General features: G+C 44.8%; 2 protein-coding genes across 2 annotated transcripts in view; both read left to right on the top strand.

The window, feature by feature from the left end:
* The first annotated feature begins 219 nt into the window (after positions 1-219).
* LOC134017721 (mid1-interacting protein 1A-like) lies at positions 220-1828 on the top strand. Its single transcript, XM_062457678.1, has one exon. The coding sequence runs from the start codon at positions 515-517 to the stop codon at positions 956-958; it is 444 nt and encodes a 147-aa protein (XP_062313662.1). The 5' UTR covers positions 220-514; the 3' UTR covers positions 959-1828.
* A 770-nt stretch (positions 1829-2598) lies between these two features.
* Positions 2599-22472, top strand: part of si:dkey-100n23.5 — a 35560-nt gene continuing 15686 nt past the window's right edge. Inside the window, exons 1-11 of the mRNA XM_062457656.1 lie at positions 2599-2786; positions 4469-4521; positions 4625-4679; positions 5597-5653; positions 5768-5828; positions 9087-9174; positions 12229-12318; positions 12758-12796; positions 15566-15644; positions 17150-17197; positions 20316-20398. Of these exons, the coding sequence (XP_062313640.1) occupies positions 2700-2786; positions 4469-4521; positions 4625-4679; positions 5597-5653; positions 5768-5828; positions 9087-9174; positions 12229-12318; positions 12758-12796; positions 15566-15644; positions 17150-17197; positions 20316-20398 (740 nt within the window). The 5' untranslated portion in view covers positions 2599-2699. The remainder of the gene's footprint in view (positions 2787-4468; positions 4522-4624; positions 4680-5596; positions 5654-5767; positions 5829-9086; positions 9175-12228; positions 12319-12757; positions 12797-15565; positions 15645-17149; positions 17198-20315; positions 20399-22472) is intronic.

Genomic DNA, 22472 nt, shown 5'->3' on the forward strand with positions numbered 1-22472 from the left:
TTTACCGTTCCATGTTAATCTGTAGGCTAATCAATATGCATCTCATAGTCTATTGCACTTGTTTTACATGCAAGAATAACTCATAAAAAAAGAAGCATTTGAGGCTGGGTACTATTTAAGGTTACCGGGTTTCGGGTTACACACAGACGATTACCTTGACAAACAGGTTTAGGGAACGCCCTTGAACACGAAACCCACTTTGCTATAAGAACCGGCTCAGAACCTCGACTTGGCAGAAATAAACGAAAGAAGACAGAAGACAACACAGAGACAACTGAATTTAAGTCTCTTAATTAGTCTGGAACCAAGTAAACTCTGACACGATTTATCCAGCGACCAATCTCTGCTCCAGCACTGAACGTGAAAAGTCGGTTGATCTCAAAGTCGATTAAGCAGGATTTAAAACAGTCCGAGGAGGGCAGCAAGCTATTCAGAGCACGCTGCGGTCGCATTTGAGAGACATATTTGTCTATATATTTACTACAAAAAAGAGGAGCAGAACAAACTCGACAAGATGATGCAGATTTCAGAAGCCCTCAACCCGAAGAACTCCCTGTTCAACGCCATGAACCGCTTCCTCGGCGCCGTCAACAACATGGACCAGACGGTCATGGTACCCAGCCTACTCCGGGACGTTCCGCTGGACGAGGAGAGGGAGATGGCAGCTCTAAAATCTCAGACCAACAACGACCTGGACGACGCAGACATGTACAGCTACTACCAGCTCCTCAAGTCTATCCGCCGCGACATGGAATGGGGGGTCCGGTGCGCTGGGGAGAGGCGCAAGCAGGAACTCTCACGAATGGACTCCGAGGGAGAAGAGGTCGAGGAGGAGGAGGAGGCAGACCTGGAGAAGCAGTTTCAGTTCCATTTGACAGGGCTCCAGGGCGTCCTCTCCAAGTTGACACGACAGGCTGACACCCTCACCAAACGCTACAAGCAGGAGATCGGTATTTGAGGCTGGGGTCAATAACTTTATTTGAACTGTAGCCTATTTAGTCTTAATTTCTGGTGGTGTGTTGCTTCCACTCGATAAATGGGAATGATTGGACCTGAACAAAATGATTTGCCACTGATGAAATTCGTTTGATGGAGGCATTTTAAAAATTAAGAGGGCACAGAAAGCTGTCTTTCTCAATCAATGTATTGGTCTACTTTGTTGTATATGGTATAGGCCTATTGGTGTGTTAACTCCAATATCTGGATGACCTGTATTGTGGTAGGCCTATATTCGGGTTCCATTTCCTCAGTCGTTTTGCACTCGATGATTTTTGATGGCCCGTGTCCAGCGGTGCACCATACGTTCATCTCAATATGTTTATTTAATGATGTATTACATTTAATCTCGAGTTAAATATTCGAGAGAACTGTTTATTTAATTCGAAATTTCAAGCCTTCATGCTAAAGCCTACATACTTGCATTGGGACAGTCCACTCAGCGACTGACAACATGGCAGGGGACTTAGCCTGGCTAATGATGCCATTGTGTCCAATGTAGCCTAATATGTATGGCCAGCATAGCCTACTGCTTCCTATTGTATGTGACAATGAATGTGTCTTTTTGTGCATGAATTGAAGGAGGCTTGGTATACGCCACCAATCCTATGATCCCACATGCTCCACATGCTCAATGACATGGAAACAACTGATACACTGTTATAGAGAAATGAAGTGTTTCCAAGAGATCATGTTCTGTTGTAGCTGTTAATGTTGTTGTTTCATTACCATGGTATTAATGCAGATGTTCATATCTGCCTAAGATTTATTTTTCATTTACTGCCCTATTTTGTATTTATGACATGTAAATAAACTTTATTTATAAATATAACCTAATTTGTCAGCACTTTTACTCAGAAACACATTTAAGTGAGTAACTTCTTCCATTTGTATTCAACACAAGTGCTAAAATGTTAATCAGAAGTATTTTATATTTTACATATTGATTCTCCAAAACAGGTAGACAAAACCTAAGCTGTAGGGTATCTAAAGCATTCTCACGTTTCTCAGTATTTGGCTATAGTCTACTCTAGCCTACAAGGAAATTTGAGACGAAATTTAATGATACCATTATATTGTTCACACGTTTAGGCTATTAGTGTGACTCTGTCTGTGCGCGTTTTCTTGCAGTGTTGGATAACCTTTACTAGCCTACTGTAAAAAAAACAAAAAAACATGCCAAATACTGCGACAGGCTAATTATGAACACGTTACTAGGACGAATGTAAAGAAATGTCCTAACTTAACCAACCCGTATAGGCTACATTTTCGAAATGTATGTCTAGGCTTCATGAGTTGAAAATCGGATAATAATTAAATTGTAAAGAGAGACAGAATATCCTATGGCAAACATTTTAAACTGTCTAGGCCTAAAAAATCGTAGGCCTATGCTATGCCGCAAAATAACCATCCACCTCATTCAAAAAAACAAGTTTATGAAAATGCCGTTCCACTACTATAAGCGATAACTATAAGCTACGGAAGCTCCCCTTTTTGAAGGGACATCATATATAACAATGATAAAATGACAATTTCAAAACTTTGAAATGACATGTTCGTGTTTTCAGGAATCGCATAGAATGTGGGATAATATTGCCCCTCGATGCGCACTGTAGAATATTGATGTCAGCTCACGTGCGCTTCTGGACTAGACGCCAAACATTGATGGCCAATTAGCTTGCTAGCTAGCTAGCATAACAGAAATGGGCAGTAAAGACGTACCATTAACAAACAGCAGTAACTTTACACCTTGTGTATTCTTCAATACAGACTCTGAAGACTATCGATGTGTAAGTAGCTTTGTAGCTATACTACACTAGTTGCTATTTCTATCGGGCTTTTAAAGCTGGTGTTAGCCTTGTAGTAGCTGGTTTGCCGTCATTGCTACAGACAGTACCGTTTCTAACTAGTATTAGCTTTCTGTTCATCAACAGTCCACGATAACACTCAGCCAGCATGCAAGTAACGTGTGTTACCACTTACTCAGTTATTGATATAATTTACTGCTAAGATATAGGCCTTTAGATATCGTACATCTTTCGGAAAACGTTGTCTTCTAGTGATCCGAACCATTGTATCTAACTAGCTGGATTTTCTTAAAAAACAGCCGTTTAGCGTTGTTGTTGCTTTAAAATGCTTAGCTGTTCGCCATGCCCATCTGTTGCCATTGCTTAGCAAGGTACTCAGTATTTAACAAACCTTTGTTTACGGTTAATAGAGCCTAGTTCATCAACATAAGTAGAAACATCCTAACTTGGAGTCGTAGTTCAGTGGTTGATTCCAGCGTGGGATCGTGTAAGCTGCAGGATACAATGACACGCCTTTATCATCCAGGCATAGAGCTAACCATGATTGTGTTTTTCTGTGTCTTCCTTCATCCCGGGAGCACTGATGAACACAAAAACACACACACAACTATGACCGTATGAGTAAAGCTGAATTAATTATAGCTGAAATATTAAATATGACCAGTTATAAGGATACAGTAAATCGGAAGCCACAATGTTTGTCAGTGAGTCCCAAAGTGAGGTTTTAGTTTTTGGGTGGGTCCAAGTTGTTGTTAGCTTACAGCAATGGCCTAGTTTATCCAGGAATGCTGCAGCACTGCTGTACAGCCCATGGCCCACAAACTACTGTGTGTCCGAGAAGCTGTAAGAAGCTTGTATCACTATACCTAATTACCAGCCACCCACCTAACCCTACTTGTAAGCCTGAACAGTCAACCTAGATCAAGATTCATCCATTTACAGAAAAGGCTGAATCTGTCAAACAGTTTGGTTTGTCTGATCATTTCCAATGTAGGGTTGGGCCCTTCTTTGCCATTTGTACATTTTCCTCTTGATGTGGCTGAAAAAAGGGCAGTGTTCTCCTCGCGATCAGTAAAGCTCCACACTGCACACAGCTACACTACAGTGAGGCTTTGGTAAAAGTGTTTGTATTTGTATAATTTGTATACTCTTGGAGGACACAGTCCTGTGTCCTATGAAGCCTCTGAGACTTGTGTGTCGGGCCAGAGTAGGTGAGGGTGTGGACTAAATGGTGTAGATTTACAACCCCAATTCCCAAAAGGTTGGGACGCTGTGTAAAATGTAAATATAAACAGAATGCAATGATTTGCAACGCAAGCACACCCCACAATTTCCCCAGAAATTGTACCCTCTGTAGTTGGTTATGTAATGTTGGATAGAACGGTGGACGGGTCACTCACTGTATCAGCTCACAGCAGGCACATACAAAGTAGTAGGCTAATTAGTGAGCTTTGAGTTTTGTAAATAAATTAAAACCGGTTGCACCATAAAGATTATTTGCACTTGCGCAAATGCTCCCAAATATATTTTGAGGTCGCACAGACACAATTTCGGAAGCTTGTGCAACCAAAACGGTCGTAATTTCAAGCCCTGTATAGAGCGACATCTTCATCATGAGTGGTTAGTAAATGGACTGATGCCCTGTGAGGGATTTGTCTCCTCAGGTGGTGATCCTTGCAGTAAAACGAGCTACGGGCACGTTCTCTCTGATAGGATGGTGAGCCTCAGCAAATGTGACAAATTTTTATTAGCTAAGAGGGCATAAATACATTTCTGTCCCACTAACTTTCTCTCCGTTCATTTCTCTCTCTCTCTTTCAGCTTCTTCATGTTATTTGTCATCTGGCTGCTACGGCGTTATCACTCTTTGGCCCAGGTAACTCATGTTTTTGAAGCTGTTTATGTTTGTGTATTGGAACATTTACCTTTGTGACTGAAGGAAGTTAAATTGAGCAGAACACATCTGGCAATAATTGAAACTTAATTAAGGTGTTCAAATGAAATCAATTATGGTTGCTATTGACTTATGGCTGGTTTTGTGTTATTATAGTGAACTGGTTCCTGTTACTCAGTCTCTGTCTGCACTCAATCATGCAATTGAATGCTTCAAATGAAGTGTGTTGTGTAAGCTTAGCCTACATGAATGTGTACATGCTTCAGTGCAGTTGCGGGTGTGTAGGCTACGTGCTTGTATCTGTTTCTGTGTGTGTGTGTGTGTGTGTGTGTGTGTGTGTGTGCCTGTGCACTTGTTTTTCAAGCATGTGTGTGTGTGAAACAGAAAGAGAAATACCTGTCCTGCCAGCCAGTCAGGTCTAAGTGCCGGCTGTCATCTAATCTAAAGTAGATGACGGATTACAGTGAAACCCTGCCTGGATCCTGTTATCTCTGGACCAGTTTAGACCAGATCATGACATGTTGCAAGTGTCTCTACGTTCCTGTCTCTTTTCCTCTCCTCTTCTCTGTTTTAATTCATATAATTTCAGATTAATATACTGTATTTGTTTACATGAAACAATTTTGCCAATGGCAGTCCACAGTGAAGGGACATGCAATTATGACAAAATCACAGGAAGCACAAGTCCAAATGTCAACCAAATATGTACAAGAACAAATAACAAACATGGATACTATAGTTACCTCACTGTTCTTCATGTTTTGTCATACTCCTTGAGACACTGTTTCTCTGCTGACACATGCTGGTATAAGGTCATGTGTGGGTATATGAGACTTTGTACTCTCTGCTCTCTTTCTCTTTTTATATCTCTATTCTGTCTCTTCAACCTATCTCTGCAGAAAATGATTCTCAGTCTGACAATAGCGGCCTTCTTTGACAGCATAGCATATGTCATGGTGAGTAATTTATTTTCAACACACACACACACACACACACACACACACACACACACACACACACACACACACACACAAGCATGCATTATGTGTTCCCTCTTCTTCCTTCCCCAGAGTGAGTCCCACCCTGAAGGCAGTTTATGCAACTTCCAGGCTTGGTGGCTCACTTACTTTGGTAAGACTCCTGTAACATCAATTATCACACACACGCACTCAAACCCAAAAACTTCTGAGAGGACAGAATGAGAACAGTTGAACTGCAAATAAGATATACAAACATCATCTGTCTTACACACCATATTCGGACTTTTTGAATACGGACCATTCAGGACTTTTATTACAGGAAACAGGGGGAGTCAGGTGGCTGAGCGGTTAGGGAGTTGGGCTAGTAATCTGAAGGTTACCGGTTCGATGTGCCAAATGTGCCAAATGACGTTGTGTCCTTGGGCAAGGCACTTCACCCTACTTGCCTCGGGGGGAATGTCCCTGTACTTACTGTAAGTCGCTCTGGATAAGAGCGTCTGCTAAATGTACAGTTAGGTCCATAAATATTTGGACATTGACACAATTTTCATCATTTTGGCTCTGTATACCACCACAATGGATTTGAAATGAAACAATCAAGATGTGCTTTAAGTGCAGACTTTCAGCTTTAATTTCAGGGTATTTACATCCAAATCAGGTGAACGGTGTAGGAATTACAACACATTTGATATGTGGCCCCCCCCTTTTTAAGGGACCAAAAGTAATTGGACAATTGGCTGCTCAGCTGTTCCATGGCCAGGTGTATGTTATTCCTTCATGGGAGTTTGTTATTTCATTGACAAGGAGCAGATAAAAGGTCTAGAGTTCATTTCAAGTATGGTATTTGTGTTTGGAATCTGTTGCTGTCAACTCTCAATATGAAGTCCAAAGAGCTGTCACCATCAGTGAAGCAAGCCATCGTTAGGCTGTAAAATCAAAACAAACCTATCAGAGAGATAGCAAAAACATTAAGTGTGGCCAAATCAACTGTTTGGTACATTCTTAAAAAGAAAGAACGCACTGGTGAGCTCAGCAACACCAAAAGACCCGGAAGACCACGGAAAACAACTGTGGTGGATGACAGAAGAATTATTTCCCTGGTGAAGAAAAACCCCTTCACAACAGTTGGCCAGATCAAGAACACTCTCCAGGAGGTAGGCGTATCTGTGTCAAAGTCAACAATTAAGAGAAGACTTCACCAGAGTAAATACAGAGGGTTCACCACAAGATGTAAACCATTGGTGAGTCTCAAAAACAGGAAGACCAGATTAGAGTTTGCCAAAAAACATCTAAAAGAGCCTGTACAGTTCTGGAACAACATCCTATGGACAGATGAGACCAAGATCAACTTGTACCAGAATGATGGGAAGAGAAGAGTATGGAGAAGGGAAGGAACTGCTCATGATCCAAAGCATACCACCTCATCAGTGAAGCATGGTGGAGGTAGTGTTATGGCGTGGGCATGTATGGCTGCCAATGGAACTGGTTCCCTTGTATTTATCGATGATGTGACTGCTGACAAAAGCAGTAGGATGAATTCTGAAGTGTTTTGGGCAATATTATCTGCTCAGATTCAGCCAAATGCTTCAGAACTCATAGGACGGCGCTTCACAGTGCAGATGGACAATGACCCGAAGCATACTGCGAAAGCAACCAAAGAGTTTTTTAAGGCAAAGAAGTGGAATGTTCTGCAATGGCCAAGTCAATCACTTGACCTAAATCCAATTGAGCATGCATTTCACTTGCTAAAGACAAAACTGAAGGAAAATGCCCCAAGAACAAGCAGGAACTGAAGACAGTTGCAGTAGAGGCCTGGCAGAGCATCACCAGGGACGAAACCCAGCGTCTGGTGATGTTTATGGGTTCCAGACTTCAGGCTGTCATTGACTGCAAAGGATTTGCAACCAAGTATTAAAAGTGACAATTAGATTTATGATTATGTTAGTTTGTCCAATTATTTTTGGTCCCTTAAAAAGGGGGGGGGCCACATATAAAATGTGTTGTAATTCCTACACCGTTCACCTGATTTGGATGTAAATACCCTGAAATTAAAGCTGAAAGTCTGCACTTAAAGCACATCTTGATTGTTTCATTTCAAATCCATTGTGGTGGTATACAGAGCCAAAATGATGAAAATTGAGTCAATGTCCAAATATTTATGGACCTAACTGTAAATGTAAACAAAATGACACCTTTCATGAAAAGAACACGTTCCCCACAGTCAAAACTGGAGGAGCTTTCTTGTCTGCCTCTGGCACTGGGAGCCTTTATTGTGTGCAAGAAGAGAAGAGTGATGTTGGACCCGATGCTGGAAAGCCAGGTCTCAGCCAAAGGTCATAGGTCTTCCAGCAGGGCAGTGACCCCCAAATACACTTTCAGAACTGTTCTTACAGGGCCTGCAATCCAGTTCTGTTTGTGTATGACAAAAGGAGAGAAAATGAGATGCTGGATGAGAGAGGGAGGGAGTCTATGGGGGGAATATCAGATGAACATGGAGCAGGGGTGTATTTGTGCCACGCTGAGAAGAGCCATAAAACGGAGTGTGTGTCGGTTTGTGCTGATGGCTCCAGGATGAGAAACCCAAGTTCGAGGCAGGAGGATTATGTAAGGTGTTTCTGTTATCACACCAGCTGTCATCGGGAGGCGCGGCGGAAGATAACTTCAGTTTCTGCCACCGCTCAGTACACAGACAGACGGACAGACAAAAGGAGTGTTATTGCTTCGCTGGGTGTGTTGAATTGTGTGTGTCAGTGTGTCCATCTCCTTAGAGACAGGATGGGTTCACTGTGTGTAGCTCGGGGAATCCATCACTCTGACAGTTAGCACTGCCTGCCCTGTCACATATAATAACACACACACACACACACAACCACCGGGACATAAGACGCTTTAGAGTGTGGCACTACCCATGGGAATTCTATTGTACATTGTTGTGTCTTTCTCTCTACTTCACTCTCTTTCTCTCCATCTCTCTCACTCTCCTCTTGTTGTCTTCTTTTCCTTTGTTTGTATTTCTCCATTGTCATCTTTGATCTCTCCTTGCACCCTCTCCCCTGTTTCCCCAAAGTTCATCATTATCTCTCTCTCTGCTCCCCCTCTCATTCATCACCATCAGCCATAGGTTTCCTTCATATTACTGCTGAATGGGGCCTCATTTATCATAGAGGTTACACACACACACGTTAACTATACACAAATGTAACCAGAGATGTGTAAGCCAACCTTGATATCCCTCCTCCCTCCGTTCTTGTCTCTGCCTTCCTACATCCCTTCGCTCTCCCTCCTTTTCTCTTGTCGGTCTCTCCATCCATGCCTCCCCTCTCTTCATTCCTCCTTCGTTCTCATTTCCTTGTAACCCTCCTCTCCTCCCGCTCTGTCCCTCCATCCCCCCCATCTCCTTTCTCCTTAGACTGGAGTGCCTTGGCCTGGGTCTGCCTCATCACCTTCAACCTCTACCTCAACCTGGTCAGGGAGATGAGCACCAACAGATTTGAGATGTGAGTCCAACGCTGACCTCTGGCCACCATCGGTTATATTATTCAATTAATCTGTTACCACGTTAAAGGTCGGGTCATTTAGACTCAGGGCTTTGGAAATTCTATTATCCGGGTGTGTCCGTCGTGTGTTGTGTGTTGTCTCAGGTCACCCAACACTGTAATTGAGAAGGTAGAATGGTTGTGTGTTTGTAAGTGTCTGTCTGTGTTCTTGTATTCTTTTTTCTTCCACTCATTATTCATGACTATATAGTAGATCCATCTACATACTGTGCCTGTCTGTGTGAGTGTCAGTGTGTCTAGGTAGCTGTGGTGAAGTGCCAATGGGGTGTCCTGCGGGTGTTTCCTTTATTGATTAGCAATAACCTGAGCCATACTAACTGTATAACTCTGAGAGGACAGTTTTATTTGAAGCCCGGCTTAGAATCATGTCCCCCCTGTGCCTCCCTCCCTCCCCATATCACTTTTCTCCCTATCTCCCTCCATATCTCTTTTTTTCTCTCCTTCCCTCTCTTCCTTCTCTTTCTCCATTCTGTCTGTCTCTCTCCCTTTTCTCTCTCCTTCCTTCTTTTCTCTGACCTCACTTTGTCCCTCCGCTCTCTCCCTTTTCTTTTCACTCCTCCCTTTCTTCCCCATTGCTTCAAATCTGAACCACCTCTAATTGGTGCCAAATAGCTTTGAAGGAGAAGGAAGCAGAGGATGAAAAAAGGAGGGGGGCGTGGGGGTCACACTAGAACTCATTTTTCACTTGCTGTGGCTGTGCATATTTGTGTGTGTGTGTGTGTGTGTAGACACACAAATACATCTCTACATCGTTTGACTAATTCTCTACCACTCTGTATGAAAAGCAAGGTTTGAATAGAACAGGAAATGGAAGACAGACATTGAGGTCAGAGAATAAGAAAAAAGGCATGCAGGCAGGAATGAAGGAGGGATAAATTGAAATAGGCATTTGGAAATATGATTCTGGAAAGGTGAAGCAGAGGGGTGGTAGAGGATGAGGGAAAGTGATAGAACGATGGGGCCTGGGCAAATAATGATAAAAGAGCAGGAATGAAGAATTGTGTGTGTGTGTGTGTGTGTGTGCGCTAGAGCGTATCAGGCCTGCTGTGCCTCATTAAGTCCATATTGTGCTGCAGACCACGTCATCGCCCTCGCCGAGTGTGTGATGCATCGATTTCCTGACAAGCTCCAACCCCCCCCCCCACCACCACCACCACCACCACCACACCGTCCACATGCTGCGTGTTGATTTCCCTGTTTGTGTCATCTTCCCCTCTCCCCCCTTTCTCCTCCCCTCTAGATCTGTATCTCTCTCCTCCCCTTATTCCCTCCCTCTTCTCTTTTTGGGCTTCTCAATCTCTCGCTTACTCGCTGTTCACAGCTCAGTGACCACCTAGCTATCTATCTCTGTTTAGACACCCCCTGACAGACAATCACTCTCTCCCTGCCCATCTCTCTCTCTCCCTCTCGCTCACTCTATTGTATGCGCCGTCTCGCTCTCCCTTCCTTCACTCTTCTACTGTTCATCACAGAAGAACAGGAAGTGCGCTGAGAGAGAGACAGAGGAAAGAGAGACAGTAATAGAGGAGAAACAGAGAGGTGAGGATAGTGTTAGAGAAAGACAGACATATATACATTATACATACATGTATGCATGTTGATGCTCCTTATTGAGAAGAACATATATTTAAGAAATGTAAAGTATGTCATTTTATTCTGAAAAACTGTAGGACCCAGGTTGAACTAAAGGAAAGTGTCCTCAACCCGAAGCCCTACAAACCAAACCCAGAGAAAACACACTTCCATTCAGTAAACACTTAACTACTCTAGCCTACTCTCCAACTAGAGTGGCACAGAAAGACAGATGAGATAGATATCCACCAAAACTGTAGTGATGCAACCGAGAGTGACGCTCGTTCATGAATCTAACTCAGAAACGAGCGCAGATCCATGTGCAGAAATTGTCAATTAACAATGTAAGTATCTTCTGTCGGCGTTGATTGATAGGTGGCTGAAAACCTGGGAGTCAGGTGGCTGAGCGGTTAGAGAATCAGGCTAGTAGTCAGAAGGTTGCTGGTTTGATTCCCGGGCCGTGCAAATGACGTTGTGTCCTTGGGCAAGTCACTTCACCCTACTTGCCTCGGGGGAATGTCCCTGTACTTACTGTAAGTCGCTCTGGATAAGAGCGTCTGCTAAATGTAAATGAAAATGACTGTAATTTAAATATCATGCCACTTTTCTCGGTTTAGAGGCCTCATCTGTAGAGTTGACGACATGGAGATGCAGAATTCGACCTCAAAATGGAAAACAAGTCCATTGAATCAGTCACCCCCCATAAAAGATCCCTGCCTAACAAAGTAGGCTACCTCAAAATGAAATTGAAATTCATATTAATCCCGATTATTCGTGTAAGATTAATTACTCATTTTGAGAGAACCTAGTTTCTTAGGCTAGGTACTCTTGACCCCATTCATTGTTTATTTATTTATTATTTTGCTATAAGCTAAGTAAGTACAGTAAGTAAGTTATGGCTTCATATGCTTAGATGCTAGTCAGAATATTTGGTCAAATAACAATTCTCCCACTCAGCCAGATTTACTGTGCTGCTCTGCAAGTCCACGCTGACTCAAGAAATTGCGTACACAAGTTGAGGCTTGACGTGACATTTGAGCGTAGGTTCCACTCACGCCCAGATTGATAAACGCCCAGCTTTGTGTGGAAATGACCTAACGTCCTGTTTTCTGTCGTTTCATAAATGAGGGCTCGTGTATGCTTGTGAATGTCAATGTGTTTGCCTCAGGTGTTAGATCATGTATTGGCAGGGAGTCCGTGTCTATTGACCGCACTTAGGTCAGGTGACTGTAGGTCTTAGAGTGTATCGACTGTGAAATCGCGTGGTCCATAAAGTATTGACCATCAGCCCCTCACTTGAGCAGAGGCTGTCTGTGTGCTCTCTCTCTCTGTCTCTCTCCATTTCGCCTTTCCTAACCATCTCTCTCTCGCTCTCCATTGCGCCTAGCCTAACCATCTCTCTCCCTGTCCCCCCTTTTCCAGACTGTACCACGCGATGGCATGGGGGGTGCCACTGGTCATGGCCACCCTGCCCCTCCTCAGGGGGTACTATGGACCTGCTGGAGCCTGGTGGTAAGTAGCCAATCACCTTGGTCAGTGTCAACCAAATATTGCCAGGATCACTGAGCAACTGTCATTTTATAGCAACAGTGTGTTTTGAGATGCTGGCTCGTCCAATGTGAGAGAAAGATGGATCAGAATTTGTGAGTTTATTGTTTTTATATAGTCTTAATAGAATTCTAAATATATATTTCAACCTTTTGTTTTATTCAAATGGTCAGCCCTGATCCGTAATATCCAGTTTTGGGTGAAGAACCCGTCTCATTTGTCCATCCCTTGTTTTAAATTAGTTGAGGAAAGGAGAGGATTAAAGGAAAGGTAGTTGTGTTGTATATCAGAAATGAAACAGAGACTTGATCTCAGGACCCCCCTTCCCCCAAATGTTTGTTTCTCAGTTAGCTGGGTTTGATTTCTGTCTGCCTTCTGAACTCTCTCCTCTGTCTCCCTCCAGCTGGATCACAGACAGTCACGTCGCATGGAGATTTGGAATGTGAGTGCAACCTCACAGAACGGATAGAAGGATGAGAGAGAGGAGTGTGGGGACGGAGGAAGGGCGATCAGTGCTTGCAGCACCTCCAATCTATCAGTATAGCTAAACAAGCAAATGCGAGTGCAGGCTCTCTCTCTCTCTCTCTCTCTCTCTCTCTCTCTCTCTCTCTCTCTCTCTCTCTCTCTCTCTCTCTCTCTCTCACCCACACACCTCTCTGTATGTAGCAGAGCGATCAGGCTGCTTAAAAACCCTGTGAATGTATTAATCGGGGCTCAATCATTCTATGTTGGGGAGGGACGGTCTCGGGGGGGCTATAGTTGCATATCGTATGAAAGATAAGAGGGGGAGTGCACGAGCGATTAGATGCGGTTTCCTCTTCTGTTCCCAGACTCAGTTTGTCTGTCTTTATCAGCGCTCCACCAAGCGCAGAGGTGGAAAGAGAAAGAGAGCGAGAGAAAATATGAGGGAGAAGGGGACAAGGGAGCGGAGGAAGAATGAAAAGAAGCTAGGGGAGAGAGGGATTGTCATTTCAGAAGGGAAAGGACGAAGGAGAGCGAGAAGAATGATGAGAAAGAGCAAAAGAGAGCGGTAAGGAGCAAGATCAGCAAGGAGGGAAGGAATAAAGGAAAGAAATGACTCATCACCTCATTTTTTTACTTACTTTTCTATACTGTGTGAGTCCAAACCTGTTTGTCTGCACTGAGAGGAACAGGATGTGTGCGCTTGTCAAACGTGTTCAAAATACGTGTGTCCAAGACACCCTCGCTGCCCTGCTCTTTGACTCTTTCTCCGCCCTCTCCTTCCCTCCCACTGTTTCATTTTCTATTTATGTGTGGCCCGGCTAGAGTGGTTGAACAGGTTGGTCATAATCTCTGTCCTGTCCCACCAACAGTAGGTAAGGAGGGTTCAGACGATACGAGAGCAGGGATGGAGTCTCTATGGGGATGAATTAGCCATCAGCCACTCCTCTTGCACTCTTTTTCTCTTTTCTCTGTTTCCATCGCTCACTCATTTCTCCCTTCCACTCAGAACGTTAATGCGGCTTTCATCCATCTTTGTTGCTTTTCATACAGGGCAGCACCAGAAGTGTGTGTGTCTCACTCCCTCACTCCCTTTCTCTTTTTGTGTTTCTTTTGCTCATCAACATAGCATGTCTGTTTTTCACTATGAATCCCTTTCTCGTATCTCCTGTCATCAGTCTATCTCTTCTCACCCCTTTTTATCACACCGTCTCCTGCTCCTCCGTCTCCACGTCTTTCTTTCCTCCTTCTTTCTCTTCCCTATTCCTCCTTTCATCCCTCCACCTTTTCTCCCTCTCTCTCGGTCTCTCTCTCGGTCTCTCAGTGCTCCGTTTTAGAGCAGAGCAGACTTTAATGGCTGATCATTATCATGCTAATTATATCACTTTGTAGCTGCCGCCTGGTATCCCTCTGCCCCCACCCCCCCACGTCTCTGTTTCTCCCTCCTGCCTCTTCTTTCCCTCTACCCCTTGTGCACCTTCTACTCCTAGTGCCTTCCACTTCCCCCTCCTCCTTTTTCTCCCTCTACTCATTTGTCTCACTCCTTCCTCCTCCCAGTCATCCTTCTTCTTTCTCACAACTCTCCCTCATTCTCCTCCATCCTTCCATCCCTCTCCCTCCTCCCATCATTTTGGGGAGTCGTGGGGGTGTAACTGGAAGCCCTCTATTCTGATCAGCATGTGGTTATCACACAGGGTGAGTACTTGAGAACTGTGTTGGGATTGGGGTCCCACGGGACCCAACGCAAATGTCGTGGGAGCAGCCAGTTTTAACTTCGCAGCGAGTGGTCAAAAAACGGGGACTTGGGACTGCGGGTCCCAAGATTTAGCTAACCAGAAGGATGGAGTCAACTAATGCAGTTGGGGAAGTGGACACACACATTCTGGGAGTGGACACGCACATTGCAGGAATGGACAGTAATGGTCAGATATCCAGCGGGTGAGAACCCCCTCACAGGGCTCTAGTGAGTTAAGTCGGGCTCTAGTGAGTTAAGTCAGGCAGGGATGCATTGACGTGTTAGTCTCTTGGACGCTTCTTTTCCCATTATATATTTTTGTTGACTCACTTTCAGTGTGTTGAATTCCTAGGATGGTTTTGAAGATCTTTTCATTCATTTCTTCTCCCTCTTTGTCTCCCTTTCTCTCAATCTTTAAAGGGACAGTTCACCCCATAATCTAAAATAAATATTTTTCGTCTTACCTTAGTGCTGTTTATCCATCTAGATTGTTTTGATCATAGATGTCTGCCTTTTCTCAAGTATAATGAAATATATATTTCTCAAATATAATGGAACTAGATGGGTCTTGTGGTGCTCAAAGCTCCAATCAAATACATTTGGAAAAGCTCAACAGAAATGTCTCTTTCCATAAGTCATTACCTTGTTACTCAAGGTATTCCACACCTTGTTGTGAGCAGTATCACATAGGAACTATTTTCTTTCTATTTAAGTACACCGTATCGCTACACCGTATCACTTGCACAGACCCCGAGCCTCAAGTGTGCTTGTTATCATGGACAACAGGGCCACAAGTCTAACCCAATCTAGTTCCGTTATATTCAAGAGAAGGCAGACATTTCTACAGACGATATTTGTAAAACTCAGCAACTTGCATGTGTTTTAGGACTTTTGTAAAACGACCAGTTGCGCTGAGGATTATTACTGAAATGTTAAACACTGCTTTACTTTCCCCCTCTCTCCATCCCTCCTTCTCCTTCTCTCCCCCTTTTTTGCTCCCTGTCTTCCATACAGATGGTACGTGCCACTCTTCACCCTCATCCTCCTCATGATCTGCTGCTACACCAGGATCATCTACGTGGCCAATGAGAGGGTGAGCTCAGCCTTTCCCTCTCACTGACAATCAACATCAGAGTTTACCCTCTGTCCGAATCCCAGAGAACACACAGAAGTGCTAGTAGAACAAGGTGTTGCCAAGCAATTTCCTAGGCTTCAAGCATTACACTTCACCCTAACATGCTTATTATTACAATAGATCCGTTAGAAACCTATATTTAGTTGATTGGAGTCCTGAGTCATTGCTAATGGAATCAGTACTGCCTGATCCTGAACTGAATGACCTGTTAATATAAAATCTTCTAGAACCTGCCTGGCTTGACAGAGGACCAGGGCGTAACCACGGTGATAACGGGTAGACTTGTTCTCTGTTTTACAACAGACAGGAAGTTGAGAAACTTTTATTTACCAATCAGGTTACTTCGAACTGGAATTAGCTGGAAGAGTATATAAATAACCCACAGAACGAAACTATGTAGTTCAAGTCCTAAATTCTCTTGCCCCCCCCCCCCCCTCTTTTCTCTCTCTCTGCCTCTCTGCCTCTCTTTCTTTCTCTCTTTCTTCCTTTCTTTCTCATACACTCTGTCTCCTCCTGTTCTCATTCTCCTCCTCTCTCTCTGGGCGTGTAGGTGTGTGTTGCCACAGGCAACATTCCAGAAGGTGTGTGTTATCACCCAGAGCCAAGAGATACATTCCAGAGAGTTCACATATTTGTCATACTTCCGGCTTCGAGAACACTGGCAAACACATTGACTACCACCCCAGTCACTGGAAGGATGGGGGTGTTGGGGTGTGGGTGGGTGTGTGAGGTCTTTACATAAAAGTTGGACCTTCATTTGAAAGGCTCACAGAGACACAGACTCATAAAGAAAAGGGACAGAGAGAGGAAGACGGATATAGAGGGGGAAAAAACTCACTTCCCTTTCATCATATGTATGATAAAGAGAATACATGAATATGGTCGCTTGGCAAACCTGCATAACTTATCCTGCTCACTGGTCTCTTTCTCTCCCACTGTCGCTCTTTAGCTTTCCTTCCTTTCTCTACCCTCTCTCTGCCCCCCCTCTCCCTCTATCATATTTATGAAGAGCCCAAGTCTTATCTCCTCACAGCTGCAGACTGTCTCCCTTGAAAGACATTTCAAAAAATCTTTGAGGGGAGAGCTGGTGATGGGTAGGAGAAAGGGGGTAAGGTGGGGGGCCGAGCCAAGAGGCTGGGGTGCGGGGGAGGGCAGGGAGTCAAACTGGGGGTGAGAAATATTGGCTTCAGAGGGGATGCAGAAAACAGTGCAGCTCATGAGGCTCATTTATTACTATTCATTTAAAGTCTTGTGGATCAGTCTTTCAATTAAAGCTGTATTTTTAATAGTATTTAGAAGACTTGACTTGGTAGTAACACAAACGCACACACACATGCTCACAGACACAAAAGGAACCACGGCAACGCCTAGTCGAGAAATTGTTGAACGAATACCCTTTTCCTGTTTGTGTCAACATTTGTGAGTGACCAGAGTCTAACCTAAGTCTGTGTGTGTCTTCATAGATGCAGTCCTGGTTTGGAACATTCAACCCAGAAAGGGAAAGGAGAAAGGTAAGTTGTTTAAATATCCAAACCCTAAACAGCAATCCATGTCCATGTCCATTGTTATAAGAATGTAGTTATATCTACACAAATACACGCACACACTCGAACACAAGCACGCACTCTGACACACGTACTCCGACCCGTAGATTAGAGCATGTGTAGGATTAGCTGCTGGGGCCATGCTGGGCAGTTCTATCTCCCAGTAGGGAGCAATTTGACCCCACAATACCCCACCTCAGTCAGGGATCTGTGTTTGTGTTGCCAGTTTCCATCCCTTCTTCCTCTCCTCACTCCTTCTTTTTAGAAAGAGAGGTGAGAAAGATGGGGGTGAGGAGGAGGGAGAAAAAGACAAGGGGGGGGGGGGGGGGTTAAGAAACATGATGGCCCTGGCTTGATTTTGTCATGGTTGATGTTTTAATGTGACAGTTGTGTGTGGGGGTGCTGGGTCATGGTTGATGTTTTAATGTGACAGTTGTGTGTGGGGGTGCTGGGTCATGGTTGGGCCTGAGGGAATACAAAGGGAGGGCAAGGTAGATGCTGCCTTCTTGTGGCAGTTGTATTAACTGCAGGTTGATCTGAGGTAACCCATCCTCCACTGTGTGTGTGTGTTTGTGTGTGTGTTTGTGTGTGTGTGGCAGCACTCCCCTCCTGCTCGTGTGCTAATTGCTCTGTGTAACCCTTTGTGTGAATAAATCAGAAAACCTCATTTACCATTTCTCCATCTCCCCTCTCTCACCCAAGCCCCCTCACGTTTTGTCTGTCTCTCTACCACTTCCACACACCCAGCCACCCACACAGGCCCAAACGCACAGATAAAAAACAAAAAACACAAACACACAGTATGAATAAAGCAGCAAGCTGGGTTCATGAATATTTATGAGTGTTTATGCACGCGCCGGGATGCTTTAAAACAACATTCCCCCTCCTCTCCTGCCCGTTGATGCTTTCTATGCACTGTGTGTGTTTGTACGTGTGTGTGTGTGTGTGCACCAGCATTTGCAAACCAGGCAAATACTATTGTCGCCTGTTTGTGTGACCACTGTTCCCGTTGGCGATTTCACTCACCTCACCACAGCCGCCCTCACCCCTCATATACGTTGTTCAACGTTGTCTCCCTCTCACACACTCACGTTCTCGGTGTGGTTTCTGTTCCATTGTTGGACTCACACACACCATACGTACGTATACTGTGTTCACTGACTGTCATGGAAGTTATCGGTTACCCTGCTGTGACACACTGTGTGACTAGGGGGCACGCAGACACACACACTTTTTTTTTGTTGTCACACACACACAGAAACACGCACATGTTTGGCACACAATCTTCATCAAACCATGCACAGGTCAGGCACAGGGTTCTTGAAAGTGAGGGTGGAAGGCCAAACACACACAAACTCTTGCATTGTCTTTGTTGGTTAGACTGCTGTCTGACATCAGTAAACAGTATGGGGCTTGTTCTGAATGTTCACATGCATGTTTGTTAGCTTTTCAGCAGAAGCTTTGCTGTGTGCGTGTAGGTGTGTGTGGGTGTGCATATAGGCTATGCTTATTCATTAATTATGTTGTTATCTTGAACAGACAGACGTTATTTTAGTCTGTGTCTGGAACGCATCGACCGACAAGTATCATGACCACATACCATTCAACACACTGTGTTATTCTGTGTGCATCCAAGCTCCGATGAGTTGCTCACAAACCAGGCTCTCGGATAGAAAGCGGTAACGCTGATTACCGTTGCTAATGTGCGTCATTAACGAAAGGCCGCAGAACCCGCCGTGCATAATTGCCTTTTCATTACCCCCCGCTGCCAAGGAGCACGAGGCCTCTGACACGAGAGGACTGTGATTAAAACCTTGAGCCTCATTTCTTCAACCCTCCCCTTTTCATCTCTATTCTCCCCACTTTCGCATCCCCCTCTCCACTGGGTTTTCCCAACGACTAGAGAAGCAGCGGTCAAACTCATTCTTCAGACAGGTCAGCCTATGTTAAAAAAAAAAAAAAAAAAAAAAAGGATCTTCATAATTGCACAATGAATTGTTTTTTTGCAACCAAAAAAACAAGATTATGTAAACTAGGTTATTCACAGCACAAAACTACACGTGCACCAAGATAAAACACTACCGTGGGACTCACTCACATGGTTTTCATTTGAATTGTTTAAACCCCGGTGCCGTGGCGAGCAACCGCCATGCTTTCCTTGTGACTAATTAATTTCCATATTGTGGCTGGGGGGGAGGGATTCGTGGTTAAGGTTTTTAGAGCGTGTGGGTATGCGTGTATGCGTTTCCACGCTGTGCAATAACAGGCGCTGGCTCCGCAACCCTTTTCAGGGAAAGGAGGGGAAAAAACACTTGAACAGAGAGGAAATCAATTCTGGGCCCGCGCTCTGTCTATTCCACTTGCGGGAAATTGATAACGGTCCATTAAAAGCCCTCTCCAATGTGCGACAACACTACGTGTGCCTGCCTGCGTGTGTGCTTGATTGCGTGCGTGCGCACTAAAGGCCGAATTATACTTCTCCGACTCCGTTACGGACAGACGGACGGACGGAGTCGGACGGATTGATTGAATTTATAGTACTCCGAAGGCTGTGGGTGCTGAAAACAATTCACCGCCAGAAGAGTAGGTGGCGCAACGGTTTTTTGTAAGTTGTCATCGAGTGTTTATTTACCTAGGTTATCGAGAAGTCGGAGCAAATGTACAAATTAGCCGTTTCATCAATAAAATACGCACATTTTCAGCAACTACACTGCCCATTTCTCGTCACATTTTAATTCAGATGCTGATTTACATGTACTGTTTAGCTGAAATATGAATTGTAAAAACTTATAGCAGGCGGTCAAAGGATTCTGTTCGTCCTGTTTATCATGGCCATCACGGCAACCCCACCCCCGCCCCTGACGCAAGCGGTTCTTAATACGGACCAATCACAGCCAAGGCGTAAAATGACGGACGGATAGTCAGGAACACGTAGAGCTCTCCGAGGGGCTCGGAGAGGGCACGGAGAGGGAATTCCTCGTCGGAGAGGGCGTTCCCTGTGTCCGTATCCGTAAAAACGGAGAAGTATAAATCGGCCTTAACTCGCATTATTAGTAAGTGATTATTCCCGCCTCTCTCCATTCAGGTGTCCTTGGCTAAGGAGACAAAGCATTTGAAGTGGTACCCTTCCGTGTATCTTCTGGTATCTCTGTTCCCCCTCATCAACAGGTAACACTCCTTTTCTGTTTGCATCTTAGTGTCTCTCTGTGTGTTTGTACAGTTTGTGTGTGTGTTTGTTGTGCCTTTGTGTGTATGGTTTACTAGGTCTTTAAAACCAGTCTGGGTAGGGAAGGAAAGGGGGCATGTAGGCAGCTAAATGATAACACCTGAACATTTTTACTATCCCTCCCTATTTCCCCCCCTTTCTCCTTTCCTCCCTCCTTCTATTGCTTTCTCTATACACCCCCCCCCCTCCCCCCAAACGCTCCCTTTAGACTATGATTGACAGGTCAGGGTTACTAAGTGATTAGCTGCGGCGGCTCTGCTTGTCGCCACGGAGATGTACGTGGAGACGCGGGTCAATTACAGGGTCACCGTCTCTCAAAGGCTTGGCTGAACACCGCCCATCCCCCCTTCCTGCCCTTCTCTCTGCCTCCCTCCCTCCCCCTGCTCTCCTGCTGTCAGCCGATGAAGATGACAAAATGCATCCTGCACTGCACCCCCTCCCTTCTTTCTTCCTTCTGATCTCTTTTTCTCTCCCCCTCTCTCTTGCTCCTGTGTGTCTTTGTCTTTGCTGTCCTTTCTCTTGTCCTCCATTCCCTTGCCTTTCTGTCAATTTTTCCTCTCCCTCCACTTCTTCTGCGTATAAAGGCTCTCACTCGCATGCTCTCTCTCTCTCTTTCTCTCACACTGTTACACACCCTCTGATTTTCCTTCAGAAAGAAAAAAAAAAAACTGGAATCGTCCTACTCCTCCTACTGATTCTCCTCCTTCTCCCTCATTCACTGCGCTGGCTGTATGTATTTCCCCAGCTATTAATGTGTTGGCTCCGTACCTCTATTTCTGCTCCACTTAGGAGAGGAGGGGAAAGCTCCCGCCCCCCCCCCCCCTCTCTCTCTCCTCCTATCCTCCCTCGCTCCCTCCCCTGAGTGCCGGAGTGTGTAATTGCGACGCAGCTGTATACTACCATACCGGAGCTCCGCTGATCTGGTGTGTTTGTATGCCTACTAGGCTATGCCTGTGGGTGTCAAGGTAGTGTGGGGTTTGTATAAGTCATGGCTGTGTGTGCGCACAGATATGTGTTTGCATGTGTGCGTCTAGGCTGTGTGTGTCTATGGAGTGTTTGTGTGTGTGTGTGTGTGTGTGTCTGAGTGGGAGATTATTTTTCTCTGAGCTCCAAAGCCTCCTAAACAGGGTTTAGAGAGACGGCCCGGGGCAGCGGCTAAAGCCTCTCTCTCTCTGTCTCTGTCTGTCTGTCTGTCTGTCTCCCTAACCCTTGTTTCTTGTTCCCCTCTGCCCATCTTTAGACTCTCACACTCAACATAATTTTGCTTTCTCCTATTTCCTTCAACCTTAACATGCACACACATGCGGGCGTGCAACACACCCGCACACATTTTTAACAGCCACTGGTAAATGTTTTAATTGTTTGCCAGCTGTGGCAAATGGAGTTGGCGCAGCCCCTGTAGTTATGATGGTGTTTTCACCTCTTTCTCTCCCTTGCTCCGCCTTTCCCCATCTCTTCCTCTTTCCCTTTTCTGGCTTTCACACAGCTATTAAGCTATTATACAACATACAGCATCACCCTCCCTCTCCCTCCCTCCCTCCCTCCCTCTCTCTCTCTCTCTCTCTCTCTCTCTCTCTGTTTTTCATCCTATCCTTGTAGTTTATCCCCCACTCCCTTGTAATCTTTCACCCCTCTTCTAATCTGTAATACGTCTCCCCTCTTTCCATCCAACCCTGTCTCCCCCTCCCATTTCCTATGTTATATACATGTGTTTGTCCAAATATATTTTAGCGATACCAAACATTTTTCCATGTCATTTGTGTTTTATATTGTGGGCCGTCAGTGTGTATTTTGCAGTCAGTTTTGTCAACGTGTGTCTCATATCAGTAAGCTTTGTCTTTGCCTAGTCTTTGATTTATCATGTGATTTACCCCAACACACCGTTTTCCAGGTAGGTCTACATTTCCTGCTTCAGGCTAGCCTACAGTGTGTGTGTCTGCATACGCATATGTGGCTGTGTGCACAGGTGTGTGTGTGTGTGGGCAAGTGTGCCTTGGGCACGCAGACCTTCCCCAT

The sequence above is a fragment of the Osmerus eperlanus genome, chromosome 3 (assembly GCF_963692335.1).
Source record: "Osmerus eperlanus chromosome 3, fOsmEpe2.1, whole genome shotgun sequence".
Lineage (NCBI taxonomy): Eukaryota > Metazoa > Chordata > Actinopteri > Osmeriformes > Osmeridae > Osmerus > Osmerus eperlanus.